General features: G+C 45.0%; 1 protein-coding gene across 2 annotated transcripts in view; it reads left to right on the forward strand.

Annotated features, from left to right (window-relative positions):
• RpLP0-like (ribosomal protein LP0-like) overlaps nt 1–20868 on the forward strand; it is a 96985-nt gene that overhangs the window by 63801 nt on the left and 12316 nt on the right. For both annotated transcript variants that reach the window (XM_077660839.1, XM_077660840.1), the window contains one exon: nt 15213–15289. In XM_077660839.1, the coding sequence (XP_077516965.1) occupies nt 15213–15289 (77 nt within the window). The remainder of the gene's footprint in view (nt 1–15212; nt 15290–20868) is intronic.

Consider the following 20868-nt stretch of genomic DNA (forward strand, 5'->3'; position numbering starts at 1 on the left):
CAAAAATTCACGGACCCCAATGACCGTGCATTTTCACCCTGCTTATTCCCTGTACACCTTTTCCATATTCTTGGCACGTAAATACATGGAGAAAATTTAGTCCCTAGGGAGATTGATCATAATTCCAGTTGTACATATTAACGTAAAGATCCACCACTGTACTGCCACACTTTCACTTTCAGCCGCATACAACAAATTTCTCAGATACTTACTTAGTGACTGCTGTGTGAGTTGGCTCCTTGGGGCAATGATGAAGCCTTTCGTCTCTGTGCACCCTTCGTTCACAGCAAGTCTTCGCACACTGAAGAGGGAGTGGCGTTGCGCGTCTGTGCCATCAAAGGATAGTCCAGTGCTGCTTACCTCTATACACAACGATAATAGTCCGGTCTTTTGTATCTCTGTATTTTGCAGCGAACGAACGAGGGGCTGTCGGTGTCAAGAAAACTGATACGTCAAGCACACACTGCCATGTCGGCGCGGCGAAATGGCAGTTGCCAACATTTGTGTGCTGCTTAGACAATGAATGACTAATCGTTGCTTCTGCACGTATTGCTAGCTTGAGTGAAACGTTCAATGCAGCACATTGCTGCCAAGGTCGATGATGTCCAGTCTCTTATGCCACGGTAAGCGCGCGCAAAGGAGCGGGCAGTAAGCTGGCGGCTGCGGGGAGGGAGGGAGGTCGATGCATCACACACCGCCGTGTCAGCTCGGCTGAGCTAGGCTAGCTAAGCATCTTGCGGACTGTCGTCGCAGGCGATGCAGCACCAAGCATTCTGGGAACTTTCTGGTGGCTTCAGAGACGGAGTCTATGCAGCACATTGCTGCACAGGGCCGCGGCGATCCGATGTCTAGTAGCATGACAAACTTGCACAAAGCAGCAAGAGCAGATGCGAGAGGCAAGCAAGCAGCGACGAGCGAGCCAGCATCATCACCTGCAAGTGCAGCAAAACGGAAGCTGCCACTAGGCGGCGGGCAGATGCTAAGGTGTCATATAAAGGGCCTGAAGGAGTGTTCAAGCCAACGTACTCCTGTTTGAAAAAGTAGTAAAATCATGTAAATGCCTTATTGTACTCCTTGAGTTCGTGGCAGCAGTAAAAAAAGGGGGAATTTCCTCATTTTCACCACCTACAGCCAGTCACACTATTTTCGATAAGGAGTTTAAAAGCGGACGGTAGCCATTAATACTCCTATTCGGGCTCATTTACATTTACAGTGTGGAGACCAATTGCAAAAACGGCCGTATTTTCTGTGATGTCAGTGTACGTTGTATTGCTCCAGGTAGCTGCATATTAGAAGGGTAATAGAAGGTTAAGAGATGAAGAGGGCAATGTCATTAGCAATATGGATAAGATAGTTAAAGTAGCTAAAGAGTTATAAACGAGTCTATACAGTAGCCAAAGTAATCGGAACGTTAATGAGAGAGGCAGTAGTGCAGAGCAATGAAACATCCCGCCAGTAACGAAAGAGGAAGTGAAGAAAGCCTTAGGAGCCATGCAAATGGGAAAAGCAGCTGGTGACGATCAGGTAACAGCAGATCTCTTGCAGGTTGAGGGGAGATTGGGCTAGAAAAACTAGCTACCCTGTATACGCAATGCCTTATGACCTCGACCATACCAGGGGCTTGGAAGAATGCGAACATTATCTTAATTCGTAAGAAAGGAGTTGTCAAGGACTGAAAAATTACAGACCGATCAGCTTACTGTCCGTTGCCTACGAGGTATTTACTAAGGTAATCGCGGATAGAGTCAGGGCAACCTTAGACTTTAATCAACCGAATGATCATACAGGCTTTCGTGAAGGATATTCCACAATAGATCATATTCACACTATCAATCAGGTGATAGAGAAATGCGCAAAATATAACCAGCCCCTATATATAGCCTTCATTGATTACGAGAAAGCATTTGACTCAGTGGAAGCATCAGCAGTCAAGCAGGCATTGTGAATCAGGATGTAGAAGAGCCTTATGTGACAATACTGGAAGAAACATATAGTAACTGCTCAGCTACCGTAGTCCTCCATAAAGTCCGCAATAAAATGCTGATAAAGGAACCGCGTCGGGCAGGTTCACAATCTTGCCAATGCTATTCACCGCCTGTTCGCAGGAGGTATACCAAGGCCTGAATTGGGGACAGTTGGGGATAAGAGTTAATGAAGAATTCCTAAATAATCTGCGATTTGCTGATGACATTGCCTTGCTGAGTCACTCAGTAGATTGACTGCAAATCATGATCAATGAGTTAGATAGGCAAAGCAGAACGGTGGGTCTAAAAATTAACATGCAGAAAACTAAATTAATGTTCAACAGTCTAGCAAGGGAGCAGCAGTTCACAATTGGTAGCAAGGTGCTGGAAGTGGTAAAGGAATACGTCTGCTTAGGGTATGTAGTGACCGCTGATCCGGATCATGAAAGGGAAATAACTATAGAAGCATAATAATGGGGTGGGGCGCTTATGGCAGGTTCTCTCAGATCATGCATGGTATTTTACCATTATTTTACCCCCGGCTTCCTGTTGACAGCACCTCCGGCCTGACCCAAATGGGGGAAATCGGCTGCCTTTTCCTGTCCTCCTCTCCATCTTTCACTTTCCTATTTTCTTTCTCGCAACTTTTCTGTCTCCTCCTCCCTCCTTGGTTTTCCTTTTTTCCTGGCAGCTGGGGTGAACCTTGTGTGAAGTAGCTACCCTGAGTTGCTCCATATTTGGTTACAGTGGTGGTGGACAGATGGTGTGGGCAGGACTTGCAAGTCCTTCTCACGCCCCTCGTTGGGCTTCATGTTGGGTGGCTGGCACCACAGCCGAGCAATAAATTTTTATGGGTTCCCCTTTCCCACAAAGTGGTTGCACTCACAAAAGAAAAGAGGTGGTATGGTATGAGGCAGCAATTTTTCCAGAAAAAGAAGGTTGTATTTTCGAAATACTATGTAGTACACAGTAGTACACATGTAGTACACAGAAAAACCAGCACAAATTCTGTCACCTTTCATTGTACCAAAGTCCTTGCCAGATGCTTCGCGCTCAGGTTACAAAGTAGCTAAAATGGCCAACGGTGATTTGCTACTAGAACTGCAAAACAATGTACAGCACTCAAAACTTGCAAACATTGGGACCATAGGGGAAATCCCTGTTTTCATCGCAGCTCACTGATCCCTAAACACGATGCGCAGTGTTATCTCTGAGAGTGACTTTCTTCATTTGACACAGAAAGAAATGCAAAAAAGGCTCGCTGAGCAAGAAGTAATCAGCGTGCATCGAATCAAGATTCGGAAAGATAATAAGGAAATAGCTACCAAACACCTTATCCTGACATTCAAATCCAGCACATTGCCTGAAACGATAGAAATAGGGTAGATGAAACTTCATTTACGCCTACACATGCCAAACCCTTGTAGGTACTTCAAATGCCAGAAATATGGTCATGGATCTCTTATCTGCTGCGGCCACGAAACGTACGCGAAATGTGCTTCAAAGGATCATCAATCAGGCAGCTGTGACACGACGCCATGTTGTGTGAACTACAAGGGGCACCACCCGGCATATTCCAGGGCTTCTTTATCCTGCGCAAAAGAGAAGGAGATCACAGCTATACAGACCGAGGACAATATCTCATTCAAAGAAGCACGAAGGCAATCGCATTCCGGTACCTGCCCAAGCCACTTTCTCCGAGCCTCTGGCAGGGCCATTCATGCCCCAGGCAGGAACAGCGAAGGCTGCCCTGCCATCTCCAAAGCAGGGAGCGCCGGTCCATGGGTCGGCAGCCCACAGGATTTCCCCTTCGTCGGGAGAGGCCTGAAACCCACACACCTTCAGCGTCTTCACGGTCCTCCAGTGCCTCTAGTGAGGTAGTGGATGCAACTACCAGTCCGCCCTCTTTGCAGCGGCAGAACAGCTCTCTTGACAGAAAAAAATTCAGAGCCATGATGATGAGCCCAAAAATGAAGTAAATCTCTACTATTTTTACACCAAAACATACAAACATGGCTTCTTTGGTACAGTGGAACTGCACAGGACTACTCAAGAATTACAGTGACGTAACACACATACTAGGGTCAGTGTTACCTGCAGTTTGATGTCTTCAGGGAACGAGTCTGGGTGCACAACATGTGAATATCCTGAAAGACTCCTTCAGACATGATCGCGAGCAGGCAAATGGACTGTCATCAGGAGGCATTGCAATTATCATTCAGAAACTTCAGACAAAATTTGAGGCAGTTGCGGTTCGCATTGTCAACTATGAAACAATAACAATATGCTCTGATGCCTTCCTTCACATCTCACATTAGCAGTCCAAAATCTAGAAGACGTAGCCATACCTGGTAGTTGGGGATCTTAATGCTCACTCCTCCTTTTGGGGAAGCAAACACTCTTACACTAGAAGCCAGATAATCGAAGGTTTTATCCTCGCAAATAATATGCGTCTATTAAATACGAAAAAGGCCACACATTGTTGCCCAAGCTCAATAGGAATTGGCTTCCTCGGTTTAGAATTTGCATCAACCTCTGTTTTTAATGACATTAAATGGGTTGTTTTAAATGACCCCTGGGAAGTGATCACCTACCTGCAGTCATCAGTTTATCATCGTCCACACCTCTCATCCTCACAAGACCACGGCGCTGGAAAGTTCATCCCGCTGACTGGTCACATTTTAGAACAAATGCCACTTAGAAAAGGAATTCTAGGAAGAGCTCAGGATAGATGAAATTATTTAAAGGTTTACTATGCATGTAATATTTGCTGCAACTCTAGCTGTTCCACAAACAGGACTTACAGAGAATTTATTTATTTATTCATTTATTTATACCCTAAAGGCCCTCCAGAGAGGGCATTACAAAGGGGGGGGGTACATGAAGCGCTTTGACAACACTGTGCTCAAAAAGGTGCAGAAAAGTGAGAAACAAAAAAATACAGACACCATTTTGAAGTACAGTAAAAAAACAACAACACTATAGTGCAAAACAGAAAAGCGTAAAAATTCAAACAGCTCGGATTAAGAATACAAAGCCAATGCAGAAATAAAAAAATAATGGAAAAGAAACATCTGAAAGAAGGTAGTGGTATTCAAGGGAGCACAAAAGGATTCCCAACGTTATAAAAGTACAGTGGTACACAGGGACGTCACGTTCTGATGTGAGTATGCAGCATTTTGTGAAATTTGTCTGGGTGAACCTCGGTAGCAATATCTGATGGTAGGTTATTCCAGTCACTTATGGTTTTAGGTATGAATGATTGCGTGTAAAGGGATGACTAACAGGCTGGGCGATTGACTTTGTAAGGGTGATCACGTTGAGGGAAGATGAGGTAAGGTGGCTGAAAGAAGTCGTCATGCAAAACGTCGTGGTGGTAAAGCTTGTGAAGCAGAGATAGACGAGCGTGTTTTCGTCGTAGTGATAGTGGATCTAATTCAGCACGATTTTTTAAAGACGGAACACTGGTTTGCGGGGAATAGTCCGAAAAAAAATAAGCGAACAGCACGGCTTTGCAGGGATTCAATGTTACGTATGATGTTATCCTGGCTCGGGTCCCATATTGCACATGCATATTCAATTTTAGGTCTGATTAAGTTGGTGTATGCGAGCTTTTTTAAGTGTGTGGGGGCTTGCCTTAGTCTGTGTTTCGTGATTCCGAGTGAGCGATTAGCAGTTGCAAGAGTAACGTTGATGTGATGATGCCATGTTAGATCTGTTTGAAAATTTACTCCTAGGTATTTGTATCTGGTAGTAAGCTCGACAATATTGTTATCTATAAAATATGAGATTAGAATGTGGAAGGAGGAACGTGTAAATGACATGCACTTAGTTTTTTTGGTATGGTTTAGGGTCATTTGCCAGTCGGAACACTACATATTAGTCGCATTTAGATCCGATTGCAATGGTTGTTGGTCAGCTTCAGTTGTAATTTTATGGTAAATAACACAGTCATCGGCGAACAGGGACGAGATGCAGTTATGCAAATCGTTGATATATATTAGAAAAAAGCAATGCACCAAGCATGCTCCCTTGTGGAATGCCGGGCGGGACTGGAATAAAAGAGGAATTGCAGTGGTTTATGTTTGAACTGTGTTCGGAATGACAAAAAATCTTTTATCCATAAAATGATTTGTGCGTCAATGTTAAGATGTTTTAGTTTCGTTCGTAGCCTATGCTAAGGAACGCGGTCAAAAGCTTTAGAAAAATTCAGGAATATGGCGCCCACGTGGTTGCCGACATTAATACAAGATAGCAAGTCATTAGTAAATCCCGCTTACTGCCCATCGCATGAATATCCCTTGTGAAAGCCGTGCTGGTATTTGAAGATTAGTTTATTATGTTATGCTCTTCTAGGCATGTTATGATTTAAGAATGTATGATGTGCTCCACTAGTTTACAGACTGTACTAGTTAATGAAATGGGTCGGTAGTTAAGAGATGTGCGATCGCCTGCTTTAAAAATTGGTATGACCTTGACTGTGCGCCAATCATTAGGAATCCGGCCGGATGACAATGACTGTGAAAAAAGTGCGCATAAGATTCTCGAAATGCTTTGTGATGTGCTTTTTAACAACTTGTTGAAGACAACACGGTCAAATGTAGATGTGGTCATATGCAGGCAACTATTTGTGATTATTAAGTAGTGATATGATACCGGCCTCCCTGGCAGCAGTCTGCTGCATCGTCATATCTGATAGTGTACCTATGTTTTAGCATGAAGAGATGTCCTGTTAATATCTGTGCGCACTCTGACTCGGGAACAGTGGTGCCTGTGTGATCAGTAAGCGCAACTTCAGGATGACTGCTGGGGTTTATTACTTGCCAAAGTTTTCTAGGGTTGTTAGTCAGCATAGATGATAGGTCAGGGTTAAAAAGTGTCGACAAGAGGATATAAGTAAAGGCTGTAATTTTTTGTTGCACTGCTTGTATTCAAGCCACAATGATGTGTGGTTGCTCTCGATGGCTTGCCTGTATAATCGCTTTTTTTGTTTGTTTGTTTAAGCGTCGAAGTTACTTGTTAAACCTTGGTGCAGAACAGTTACTCCTAATTGTTATGGTGGGTTTATACTTATGAACAAGGGCGGAGAACACATTTTTGAATGCAATCCAGTTTTGTTCAACTGTATCGGACGAGAAACTAGTAAGACACACGTCAGCAAAGAGAGATAGTTCAGCATTCATTCCATCAAAGTTAGCTTTGCTATAGGATTTAATTTTCTTCTTAGTCACCTTCCTACCTTTCTCTGAACAAACAATGTTTCCAGTAATGATGTCATGATTGAAGAGCCCATCAAGATAACTGATGTTGGTGCAAATGGCAGGAATATTAGTAAATATTAGATCAAGTTTTCTGGAGCATGTGGGAGTGTGCCGTGTGGGTTCCATGATGAGTTGAGATAATGAAAAATCTAAACATGACTGAAGAAATGCTTTCGATTCTCTTTCACTTGCCGCGACAGATAATGTAGCCCAATTAATATGTGGGTAATTAAAGTCACCAGATATCAATAAAGCACAATTTGGAAACCGGTTGCACACTTCACTCAGAATGTGATAAAATTCTTCAGCGAAAACACTGCCCGAATCTGGGGGCCGATATAAAACTCCAATAAGTATGTCTCTAGTACTGCATTTTAGCAAAGCCCATACACATTCAAGAAACGTAGTACCTATAATGGGTGCACAGGATAAGTCTTTTTATTGCCAACAGAACACTGCCACCTCTCCGATTCGCCCTGTCGTAGCGAAGTATATTGAAAGCTGCCCGAGTAAAAAAAAATTTGTCGTCAGCAACGTTGTCCGTAAGCCACATTTCTGTGAGCGCGATTAATGATGCAGAAAATGAGTACATGAGCCAGGAAATAGGAACGGCTTTCTAGAGGATACTTCTTACATTTGTATTAAGGAAATATAACGCGTTATCATGTGGTTATGCTTATCAAGTGGCGGCGAGGAAGAGTTACTCGAATGTGGTAAACACACGAACGCACATTTTCCAAAAAAAAAAAGAGCAGAACGAAGCCTGGTGCTCTCTCCATCGATATCCCACTGCAGAGAACTTACTTATCTTCAAGGGTGCTAAGGCCAGAGCATGGTTCATTCAAAGAAATGCAGAGAAAACCTCCTGGCGGCAATATATGGACTCTGTAAACAGTTCAATACTCACAAAGAAAATGTGGGAACAAGTTCGTAAATTCACCAGTGGCCATACTTCTTTCACATTTCCGTTTGACAACACCTGGTCCTCAAACGTCATTAGAAGAACAGGCCAATATATTGGTCAAACATTTTGCTGAAGTTTCAAGTTCATCCAACAACACAAAAACTTTCCTCTGGAGTTGGCATGTATGAGGTTTACAACAAGGTTATCACTCTACAGGAATTAGAGTATTATCCCGCGGATTAAGAGGTAGCACCAGGCACAGGTAACATGTATTATGCTATGCATGACCATCTTCCTGAAGCTGTCGTAGAGGCACTGTTGAAATTCTTTAATAAAATATGGGTAACTGGGAAAATAGCTTAGATATGGAAAAAAGCAGTCATAATACCTTTTATGAAACCCAGAAAACCACTAACAAGTCCTAGCAGTTATAGGCCAATAGCCCTTACGAGCTGTGTTGCAAAATAATTTGAAAGTGTTGTCAACATTAGACTGGCCTTTGTACCTTAGTCCCAGTGACTGCTAGACATGCATCAGTGTGGATGTTAAAAAGCATTTGCAACCGCTGATCACCTTGTCCGCCTTGAAAACACCATCCGGGAGGCGTTCATCCACAAGCAGCACAGTATCAAGGCCTTCTTCGACCTGGTGAAGGCCTGTGATGCCACATGGAGGTTCGGTATCCCCCGTGACCTAGGAGACCTAGGCATCTGCGGCAGGGTGCTGAATTGCTTGAATGGCTTCCTCGCTAACCGCACATTCCAAGTCCACCTAGGAGCAACTCTTTCCATGACTTTCACCCACGAGAACGGAGTTCTCAGGGGCGTATACTAAGCACGACACTCTTCATTGTACAAATGAATTCCTTAGCTAAAACAATCCCTAAGTCTATAATGTACTCGGCGTACGTAGATGACCTGCAAATAGCTTGCACTTCCTTCAGCACATCTACCTGTATGAGGCGCATGCAAATGACATTAAATGAACTGGCTACTTGAGCAGACAGAAATGGATTCAAGTTTTCCCCTCAAAAAACAGTAGCTGTTTTGTTCTTATTGAGACAAGGCTTACATATCGATCCCAGTCTATACCTGAACCAAACTGCACTGCCAGTTAAACAAGGGCATAAATTTTTAGGCATTACTCTTAACAAGAAGTTCACATTTCTCCCCAACATAAACAGACTTAAAAAGAAATCCTCACAAACCCGAGGGGCCCGTAGAACATGCCTTTTGCAAATCTCTCGCTCTCTGGTGCCCTCTAAGCTGGACTGTGGGTGCGTAGTGTATGGTTTAGCAAGAGCATCCTACCTGAAGCAATTAGACCCTGTTCATAGCCTTGGTGTGCACTGATCATCTGGAGCATAGAGAACACCCCCTCTCTGTTAAAGCTCATGAGCCCACTCTAGAGGATCGAAGAATCGCACTGACTTGCACATACGTCGTAAGAATCCCTTCTTTCCCAAACACCTCTGCCATCCGGTGTCACCAGGTGTCCATCCAAAAGATTACAACAACAAACCACATTTTATCAGACCATTAGTACTGCTCTTTGAAGATAGCTAAACTAGATGTTCTGCTCAACATTGCACCAAGACATGACTATTTGCCACCATGGTACAGCCTCCATCAGGAATGTTTTGCTGAAGTTATTTTATGTTGTCTACACATTGCACATGCACATCTTACACATAACTTCTTACTGACAAAGCAAGACGAATCTCTGTGAAATGTGTGATAGTGAACTCGCAGGAAACCACATGATAATTTCATGTACAAAACTTGGAAGAACTGAGAAAAAATTATTTTGCATCTTTTACAGTGAGTACTTGCATCCCATTACACTCCATGTTGCTTTTAGGTGATCAAGAGCTTGTTGTTTTTTCAAGTATTGTCTAGTTTCTCAAGGAAGCCACGGTTTTAAACAAACTATACATATCAAAAATTCAGCCTTAACATAAGACACTCTAACGCTGTGTTTAGTGTATCATAGGTTTCGTTGCTTTTGTGCCGCAAAACTGAATATAACTTACTGAGGACAAAGTCGCTGATGTGCGCCGAATCAAAATACGTAACGACCGCAAAGAAATAGCATCAAAGCAGCTGTTCCTCACTTTCGGCTCCAGCATACTGCCTTTCATTAGCCCTCTCAGAAAAAAAATACAAAAAACATGCAAAGAAATAGCATCAAAGTAGCTGTTCCTCACTTTCAGCTCCAGCATACTGCCTTTCATTAGCCCTCTCAGAAAAAAAATTTAAAAAAACAAATGAAAAAGAGAGGGAGCGCAGGCAAGCAGAGCTTTACCAGGCTTAAAGCCAGACAAAGTAAACGAAAAGAGCTGAATGCTCAAATTTAAAAAAAAAGACAGTTGAAAGGAAAGGCAGGGATGTAAAAACAGCATAAAAACAAAGCAAGAGTTAAACCCGAGGGCCTAGCTGTCATTCCACGATGGAAACTAATAAAAACAAGAAAACAACGAACGAAAAGATAGCTGTGAGGACAGAGAACCCCAGGGCAGCATAGGTGAAATAAGATGTCCGGGAGGTAGTAGCTGACAACTGTAAAAGAGGAAAACAGAACTTTGCGGTAATATAGTGCAAGCAGAAGGAAAGGTGAGAAATGCTGACACCGACCAGTAATGTATTTTCAACCCAATGTTTTGACTCCAACTTGGTCCCTTCTTCAAGGGTGACTGAAATGCGAGCCGGCAGCAGCACGGAGCGAGCGTCCTTCGCTTTCTCTTTGTTAACACGGAACTTGGTCCCTGTGTTAACAAAGGGAAAGCGAAGGACGCTCGCTCCGTGCTGCTGCCGGCTCGCATTTCAGTCACCCTTGAAGAAGGGACCAAGTTGGAGTCAAAACATTGGGTTGAAAATACATTACTGGTTTGGTGTCAGTATTTCTCAACTTTTGTTTCAAAAAACGTTCAGGCGGACTTCCGTCGATGGTGTTCTCGTTTACAAGCGGAGAGAGCAGAAGAAAAGAAAAAAGTATGTCTGATAAAGAACGTTTGTGCAGAGAAACCTTAAAGCAACCATAGTAGGATACAGCTTAAGTCTGCAGTGATGCTCTGCCCACATTCAAGACAGCCGCACAGAATTCCTTCATGACAACAATAATCCTTTTTAAAACATTTCTTGTTACCTAAACAAGAACATAGCACTACCAGATGAAGTCGTAAGCTCAAGAACTGTGATGCCTATTTCTTGTTCAACACATTCAAACATTAAAAAGTTGTCTTTGTTTACTGTGGTGATTGGTCATCAGAGTAACATAAGATGCCAGAGAGCATGGCCCACTGTTACCAACTGCTGTGTTTGTTTTTTTTCCAAGTTGTATCTTAGTATATAAAGCAGAGCAGCAGGGAGAGAGTGACACAGAGGTGAAAAGAGGAAACTTGAAAACTTGAATGGCATAAAACAGAAACCATCAACAAAAGACACGAGTAGACACCACTGGAAAGAAGATGCTACAAGCAGGGGAGATGGGAGAGAGGGAAGAAATATAGATCAGTAAAGTGGCGAGGAGGCCAAAATGAAAATAAACTAAAATTATCGCACAAAAAAAAATAAACAAAGCAAGACATGGGAGATGTCAGCTGTTGGGGTTAAAGACAAAATGTTCTTTTGCAAGAATTGTCCAGAACAAGGGAGTAGTGGTGGAAAGTGAGCATGCCAATCACACGCTACGGCACTATGGGATAGAACTGAAAACTGATAACAGAAAATCCAAAATGAGGTGCAAGAACTAAGTTGGAAAAAAATATCTGAAAAACAAATCAAAGGAAAGCTGGTGCACAAAGTGCAAATAAATCGTATGAAAACAAAGTGGAACAATGGATGCACAGAAAGGAAAAGATAACAGGTGAACATGATGACCCATAAAGGAGAAATCCATCATTAATACAAATTTAGAGGATACATGAACAGATGGACCAAATCCTGTAACACTTCTATGATAGGCAGGATCATAACTATGCCCTTATTTGATTCCTTGATGTCAATAGAAACCAAAGGGTATGCATTTCTGCAAGTTCCATGCAGCAAAATTTCTTAAAAGACCTTTTCAAAAAACTTGTGTAATGTTTCATATAAGAGCGCAAGGACCTGTTTTACAGGACATTAAATCGCATATTAAGAATTAGCTCACCAAAATACAGTAAAACCTCGTTGATTCGTTTTTTTTAAATGCGAGAAAAAAACGTATTATCCGGGAAAACGTATGATCCAAACTCACCTTGATTTCCGAAAATCAAGACTCGAGAACGATGTGCAAGGGCATTTATTTCCATTTTCACTGCTTAAAGTAGTCGACCAGCGTTCGCTGATGAAGGGTGCGACCATTAGAAAGGTAGAGCTGCTTTTCTAGCTCACGAATGTTCTTATCTGCAGCGCTGTTCTCTTTGTCGCGGAAAAAACTCAGCAGCGCATCTAGTCCGGCGGCGGCCTGGGCGAAAGTAGTCGGGATGTCCTCTTCGTCGTCTTCGTCGCTATCAGACGTTCCGCCGCCTCGTACCTCGGCCACTATTTCGGCTACGCTTTGCGGCTCACAGGTCAGCACGTTGTCGTCGACGGCAACAAACTCTGAAAACAAGCCATCGGCACCGGTTGACCGAAACTCTTCGTCGATCTCTGCATAGTCATCGCTGGGCTCCTGGGTCTCCTCGGCCCCTGGCACGCGCCGAAAACCGCACTTGTGAAAACAGTTACACACAGTATCGCTCGTAACGCTTTCCCACGAACTGACCAAGTAGTGCATTGCGTCTAGCAACGACAACTTCCCCGGGTCCTGCTGTCGTGAGACACAAGCCAGGAATCGTCGCACAATGCACTTTCTGTACAAGTGCTTCACGTTTTTTATAATCCCAGCGCCTAAGGGCTGTAGATGACTCGTTGTGTTGCTCGGAAGAAAAATGACGCGGGCGTTTCGAAGAAAAAAAGTGTCCTTCGGGTGGGCCGCGCAATTGTCTAGAAACAGCAGCCCGTTCCGTCCTCTCGATCCGAGTCGTCCGTCGAGGTACCGAAGGAACATTTCAAAAATGCTGCAGGTCATCCACGCCTTTGTGTTATTTTTATAAACACAAGACAAATGTGCAATATTATGCAAACAGCGCGGGTTCTTTGCTTTCCCAATTACCCAATGCTTGAGCATATCGCTCCCATCTTCATTGCAGCATAAAAGGACCGTCACGCGGTCTTTGCTTACTTTGCCGCCGTGACAATCGTCGCCTTTCAGGCACAGCGTTTTGTTCGGTTGTACCTTGAAGAACAGTCCCAGTTCATCGGCGTTGTACACGTCTCGTGGATCGTGTGCATTCAAAATTCTGGGCAGCAACGAAATCCAGTTTTCGATGTCAGCTGGATTGACGCTTGCAGCTTCGCCGTTCACTTGCCGATACGCGATGGCATGCCGAGCTCGAAATCGGCTAATCCAGCCATTCAAGGCGGTGAAGTCATCAATCCCAAGCACATCTGCAATTTCCATTGCTTTCTCGCGAAGAATACTTCCGTCAAAGTTGACACCGGACGCTCTCGCTTGTTTGAACCACTTCAGAAGTGCTGCTTCCAGCTCCCCATGCCTGGCTCCACGGGCCTGCTTTGTCCCTGTGCCGAACACCAACGCGTTGCCTTCGATCTCCTTCCGCATCGACACGATCGTGTTGACAGTTGATGCTGGCAGTCCGAGGTCATTTGCAATGTCGATTCGCTTCTTTTTGGGATTTGCGTCGACGACTGCCAAGATGTTCAACTTCTCCTTCAAGGACAACGGCTTACGCTTACGAGACGCCATGGCAGCCAGCAAACGACGCAGGAAGAAGGTGGAAATGAGAATCGGTAGCTATTCGTCCGACCGCAGGGTGGTGGGAACTGATGATGATGGTGTCTGGGAGCTTTAAAAGTAGGCAATCATCAAAATAAACCCGCGTCGACCAAAACAAAGTTGCATAGTCAAATCTGCGGTAGATTAGGAGATAAAAATTTTGACGGGCTTGTGCATCCCGATTACGCAACCAGAGAGCAGAACCACCCTGTTTATTGGCTATAAAGCAACCAGAGTGGCGCTCGCTTGACTGGCGGAAACCAAGCGATATCGCGAGCGCTTCCTGTTTGCTGCATATAGTGAACGTACTAACCCTGCTAGGAATCGGAGAGACTGGAGGAGTAGGTGGGGCAGCGCCGTTGACATGCCACCGCGCCGAGCGGAGAAACTGCCGCGGCGGCGATTTACGCCATGCTCACGCAAGCATGGAGGAAGAAGTTGCGTGTGCCTGCTCTCAGCCAACTCTTCTTCTTTTCGTCCCAAAACGTATTGTTTCGCTAAAGTCTGAACGTATTTACCGGGAAATCGTGTGATCCGGGAACGTATAAACCGGGAAACAAATACACGTAACTCTATGGGGCATTTTTTCTTGCCCTCGATTTTGATCGTATGAACCGGGAAATCGTACGAACCGGGAACGTATCAACGAGGTTCTACTGTACATGTTCCCTGAAGATTTCAGAATTGACTTGATTAATAAAAACTTCTTGTTTTTCAGACCAGCTTTCCCCCACTGAGGGCAAACTGAAGTTGGCCTGTATTGATAGGGTATTGCATTCTAATCACAAAGACACTCCCGTCATTGAAAATGGAGCTCTTATAAGCTGGAAAAGGTCAAAAAATTTAGGGGCATTCAATTGGACTGACGCAGAAGAAATGTGATAGCATGCTTTTTTTACTCGCCAATCTAATCCTGTTCTGATTCTATTCCAATTCTGAGTTTGTTGTCTTTCACTCCCTAAGCTGTTCCAATTTCGACGATGCAGCTAGGCAAAATGTGTCACATTCATAGTCATCACTCAATTGGCAGGCGACTGGCTTAAACACAGCCACCGGTGGAGTTTGTGAAACCCAGTTTGCTCTTCCTAAGCAATGCTAGACGGAATAGAAGGAATATGGACAATAGCCGAATATAGGGAGATTTGGCATGCATGTTTGTGCTAACCTCTGCACCAATTTATCTTGCACACTGTAGAGGTCTCACTTTCATTGCTGCCTATCGGTGTCTGACCATCACCCTGTCTTGTCTCTTGCCACGGTTAGGTGTGGTGACATTGCTGAAGGACCACGAGGTGTGCAAGGAAGGTGAGGTGCTGAAGCCAGAACAAGCGAGCATACTGGTGAGCAATCTTTAGTCGGCTACAACTTCAGTACTTTTGGTTTTTTTGTGTGCTCTTCATGTGCCCTACACTGCGAAGGCAGATCACCCATGGTTCTTAAGGATAAAGGACTGCATTCCAATAGAAGGCAAGCGTAGCAGGGGACGGCAGAAAGTTAGGTGAGCGGATGAGATCAAGAAGTTTGCGGGCCGCAGCTTGCAAAGGACAGGCTTAATTGGAGAGATATGGGAGAGGCCTTTGCCCTGCAGTGGGTGTAGTCAGGATGATGATGATGATGATTATTATGTGACTCTTCGTGTGGCAGACAGTAGTGCTGTTTCCCCTCCAAGATCAACTCTCATTGGGTCATACTTGCACGATGGAGGTTGAGGGCGCATTTCCAGGCAGGTTGCAAGGCTGAGTGCACCCAGTTACTTTCGCAGGACCCTTCCAGGGTGGCTTGTTAAGGTAATTAAGAGCAAACGCTATCTTTCCTGTGAATTTATGGCATGTTTCGTACCAATAGAGATAGCAGCTACCTGTTTATATCGTTTTTTATTATTTATTTGAGCTCTTTCTACTGAATGAAACCTATGTAACACAATGAGAACACTAATGTTTGTGATTTTTTTCTCTCAAGGAGCAGATCTATGGCCACTTTTAGTGTTGTTTCTCCCTATTAAATCAAAACAATACATTTCATACTCCTAAGTTTGGTTCAGTATATTCCCGAGTAAAGGTTTGTTACGTTCTTCGCACCAAAGGTGCCCCATCAGAGATGGTGCAGAGATGATGTCTTGCAACAACAGGATAAAACTGAAGTTTTATGTACAGAAATTTACATATTTACAACAGCTTGAGCAGCAAACACAACAACATCGAACTGTGTGCAGGGAAAATCTTCCCTTTTCAGCATAGCCGAAGATGCAGGGCGTCTAAACCTAGCTGAGAACAATTTTCCAGGCTCCAGGGCCCGGTTTGAAAGACTTTGGAGCCCAGCCCACATTTTGTATCACCCAATCATGGTAAGCTCGCCACATTATTGGTTTACAAACCACATGTCACGCCCTCCAATTTCAGTAAGGTTCATAACCCTCTTGCATCCCCCTCCATCAGGTTCACTTCAAAAATCCAGCATTCCGGGAATGGGCCACAAAATGATTGGCCCACTAGGTTATACGCCACGCCTAACACTTGCACCGTGTTACACCAACTCTCCCCCCCTACAAAAGAAAAAGGAAAACGCATGCAAACTCATCGAATCACTTCCACCTGTGGTCCAGTTTTCCGAAGACCCATGACCTTGATGTCTCCAAGAATTAAGGCAGTTATCGGACTCAAACAAGCCACTACCGTCAGAAACAAAAACAGGACCGCTGAATCACTTCCTCTTGTGAGTCCGTATTCCAAAGACTTGACCCAACTAAGCGTCTCCCGGAATCCAATCAGTGGTATAACTCAGACGGGGTTTTCTGTCTTTGAACAAGTAGCGGCATTTGTTTTGCTCGGCGGCATTTCCAATGCAAGGAACTCTTGACATTCAGTGTTTTCAGGTGTTGGAGCCATTACAGAACCTCGGCTAGCCACACCGTCGCTGACCATTCGTCACTTTTATTCGTCCCCGTCAAGGGCAAGCACCTGATCCAGTTTCATCAAGCAATGTTTACTCACCAAGAGATGTGCCAACCTTGTGAACGAAACATTCGTTGCGAGGTTGCGCCACATTCGGTGTCCATTAAGACAATGGGGTTGTCATCGTGCAGCGGTTTCGTCGGTGCAGCAAATCTTACCCCTCTTTGCACATCGGGAGTGATGCAGTCCTGGCGGGCGTGAAACCAACCACGTGACTCTGCCACCTGCGCTTTGCACATGGCCGTACCGTTCCCCGAAAGGGAACTTTGCAAGGCTTGGAACGTGCGCCCCCCCCCCTCTCACACTACCATATTTACTCAATTCTAGGCTGACCCCCGAAATTCATGAAGTCAGAAAATAAAAAAAAAAAAGTTTACTCGAATGTAAGCCGAATGGAAAAATGCATTGACTAGGGCTAGAATATGCGTTTTATTAAGCTTGCGACGCTAGTCGTAGCGCGTCGAATGCTCACTCATCGTCTTCGTTGACATATATATTTTAATGTGTGTGTATATATATATATATATATATATATATATATATATATATATATTAATTCAGCTCCGAAAAGTCCCTTAATGCTCTTTCTTACGATCTAGACCTATCGCTAGCGTTATAGTTGGTGACGTAGAACTGTGGAACCATATTATTAAGTAGTAACATCACAGCACAATAACTTAACGTACTATGAGCGGCGACGCATGGCATCGGCAAGGCGCTGCATCGATAACTGAGCAGTCAGTGTGCTGATCGGCAATATTCCGTTGCTGACGCGTCAGCCAGCACCATATATCGGCTGCGGAGCGAAACCTTCCATGTCGATGAGACGATGACTATAGTTGATCTCGTTTATACCTTCTCCGTACAATTACGAATAAGCGAAACGAGCGACTACATTTCATATGTTCGCCCTTTGGCTCACCTGCAGTACAAATAGGCTGAGCGAGTCTGCCGGGTTCGTATGTGCGATGTCGGCGATTGGGGAGAGCAAGTTCACGAGTTTTAGCGAATACAAATGGTCTTCGAGTGTAGTTTTGACAACAGTGACCTGAAATCAAGGATTGCTTACACCTTAGGACTCAAATACCTTGAGCGGGAAGCGCCGCTGCTAGGCGATGTCTTAGTCTGTCGACCGATGCTGCAAGCGCCCACGGTGGCAGCTAGCAGTCCATTTTATTTATCGCTAACGGGCGCCAAACCTCTAGATAAATCAATTTAAATTCAAGTACTGCACTCATCGTAAAACCAGTTACAACGAGTCAGAAACGCCGGTCCTGCACGGTGTCAACAACCTTGCCAGGCTGGCACTGGCATTCTTCGGCGGTTCTTTGCAAAGTTATCGCACTGCACAAACAAGTAAACGTGCAAGCGGCGCAAAAGAGAAGGGCTTGTTTAACCTAAGTAGAACGCAGCTTGAAGTTCATGCCGAACTGACACGCAATTGCTGCATGTATACAGATGCAGATATGTAAACAAAAGTAGTGCTGAGATGCAGTCGTCGTCATGGGCGCATTCCTGGAGGAGTTACATACCCGTGCGGTAAATGCATTCATTTAGCGAATACATGGACTGTTTGCTAACCAAGCAGCAGATATCATCGTAATCAGCCACCACGGGTCCCTGAGCAGCCTCGCGCAGCTCGGCTGCTCGGGCGGAGCGAAGTGAAGACAGAGACTGGTATTGGTCAATAGTAAAAGTGAGGCATTGTGTCGCTGTAATGTGGCCAGGGTCAGCTACAGGCCACCCACACAGATGTCCGGCGAGCATCGGCGTCGGCGTGGCAAAGCGAAATGCAACGAATAAATCACACTGGCATACGTGGTATACCGACTGAGATCATCTGAGGCAAGCCGCTTGGTTTCAGGACTCGGTGTCGTTCCTTGCTCACTTGGCTTTGCTCGGCATATCGCAGTACCGGTCAAGTTTGCAGGTGCATGACTTCGAAAGTCGTTGCTATGCACAGCATGTGTACAAGAGCAGACGACGCAGCAATACATGCATCACATTTTGGGGCCCATGTCACCAGGGTTGCTGCTCTTCCATGATAGTGACGTCGCAGCACACCCCGGCGCTCACAAACTGAAACCGAAATGGCTCAGTACAGATAATGCAATAATAAATTATTTACCGCACATACATGAAATGCGCAGCGTGTATCACGCATCCTGGGACAAGACGCAACGCTTGAAGCAAAGAACACGCCAACCTAAAATTTGGTTACTCCGCCCCTATAAAGGGCTTGTTGATTGCAACGTCGAGCAGTTGTAGCTGGCTCGTCATTCCTGCGGGTTTTACCCCAATGGCCGTACCGCATTTTGAAAGCCCTGACTGTACTGCATCTATCAAGTGGCCACGGTAGGAGTCGAGAACTAGGAGTGACTCTTTGAACAACAGGGCCCCGCCACGACGTTGCCAAACGGTCTTCACCCAACTTGTGCGCGCGACGTTTTTAGGGAAAACCTCTCCGGATGGAAGTGTTTTCTGTTTAAAAATAAAGTAGGGTGGCGTTTTCGCCTACCGGCCATGCAACATAACATCACAGTGAGACGTTGCTTCTCATACCCAGCAGTCCTTACTTTCACCTGTTTTGCGCCCTTCTCATTGACTGTGTACGCAACAGGCATGTTGAAATACAGTGGGGCCTGATCGGCCCCAGTGTATTTGGCCCATACTGTACTGCTTCTCCAGCTGCTTCTTGATCACAAAGCACTGAAATGCCACCAGCTTCTCCTCAAAATCAGGTGGTAGGTTTAGGAATACGGAAGTCGGTCGTCGCAGGCTGAACCCGAAACGCTTCATGAAACACTTGACCCAGTCCCTGTGGGCTTTGAACTGGGTCCGTGGATTGCCTCTAATGTTAGCGACCCCCCTCACCTTTGCCTGTATTATCTCCATCGTCACGGGCATTGCATCTTCCCTTTGCTTTCTGATAAAGTTGGCGACATCCTTTTCTACCTCGTGGTGTCGCCCGCTCTTGGGTCCAGTGAAGGCCATTCACTTTGCAGCGCAGTTGAAGAGCTCGTTCTGCTGCTTACGTTCTTCTCGTCCACACTGAAGTCGCGCTGGACTTGTAGGTTTGAAGTGCTTTCCGCCGCCAAAACTACTTTCCGCTTAAAAGCCGCAGTGTAATGGCATCGCTTGGTAGACCCCATTGCGCCGCAAACACGGGCATTTCTCAAAGTTATGTGGCAACGAACACAAGCAAGTATGGGACGGCAAGACCTTTGTTCACAACGATCAAACAAGCCAGCGCCAACAAGCAAAATCGAGCTTGCAAACCTGCAAGCTGTGGCCGCGAGATGGCCTTAGGTGTCCAGCGGTTGCGGGCAAACCGCACCCTCAAATCTAAGCCGCCCCCCGACTTTCGTAAACGATTTTTAAAAAAAGAAGTACCGGCCTAGATTCGAGTAAGTACGGTTTACCGTGGCCTAGGCTGTCCAATGCCGTGTAATGCCTTGCTTGAGCGCCCCTCGCTGGCTCCCGCCGGGGTGTAGTGGGGAGACCGCGGTGGCGGGGTGCTGAGAAAACAAGCAAAAGTATGAATGGTCCTAGCGACACTGCGAGCATCCACAGATCCCTTAGTAGCGAACAGCTCCCTGACAAAGTTGAATCCTTCTAGCCACAAGCAGGGGGTGACTACGCATAATGCATGCTAGCCCTTTACATCCCACATGATTGTATAAATTACAGGGAAAGAATTGGTCTTCTGTCTCATGCTGTTTTGAAATTAATGGTACCGTTGTAACAAAAAATCTTTAGAAATAAATGAGTTTAAAACTAAAAAGTAACGTCATTGGGAAGTTTTTCTCTCTGCCATTTGTTGGCTAATTTATTCCATAGGCACAACCTCTAGTTGTCATTCATCTTTGCATTTCTTAACCAGTCTTTTAGCTTCCCAGGCTTCTTTAGTGACTTGCTGTGCTGCTCGGTCAGCAGCGTAAACTTCACACTGGTCAACTTCTCTCTGC

Source organism: Amblyomma americanum, chromosome 4, assembly GCF_052857255.1.
Source record: "Amblyomma americanum isolate KBUSLIRL-KWMA chromosome 4, ASM5285725v1, whole genome shotgun sequence".
NCBI classification, from domain to species: Eukaryota; Metazoa; Arthropoda; class Arachnida; order Ixodida; family Ixodidae; genus Amblyomma; species Amblyomma americanum.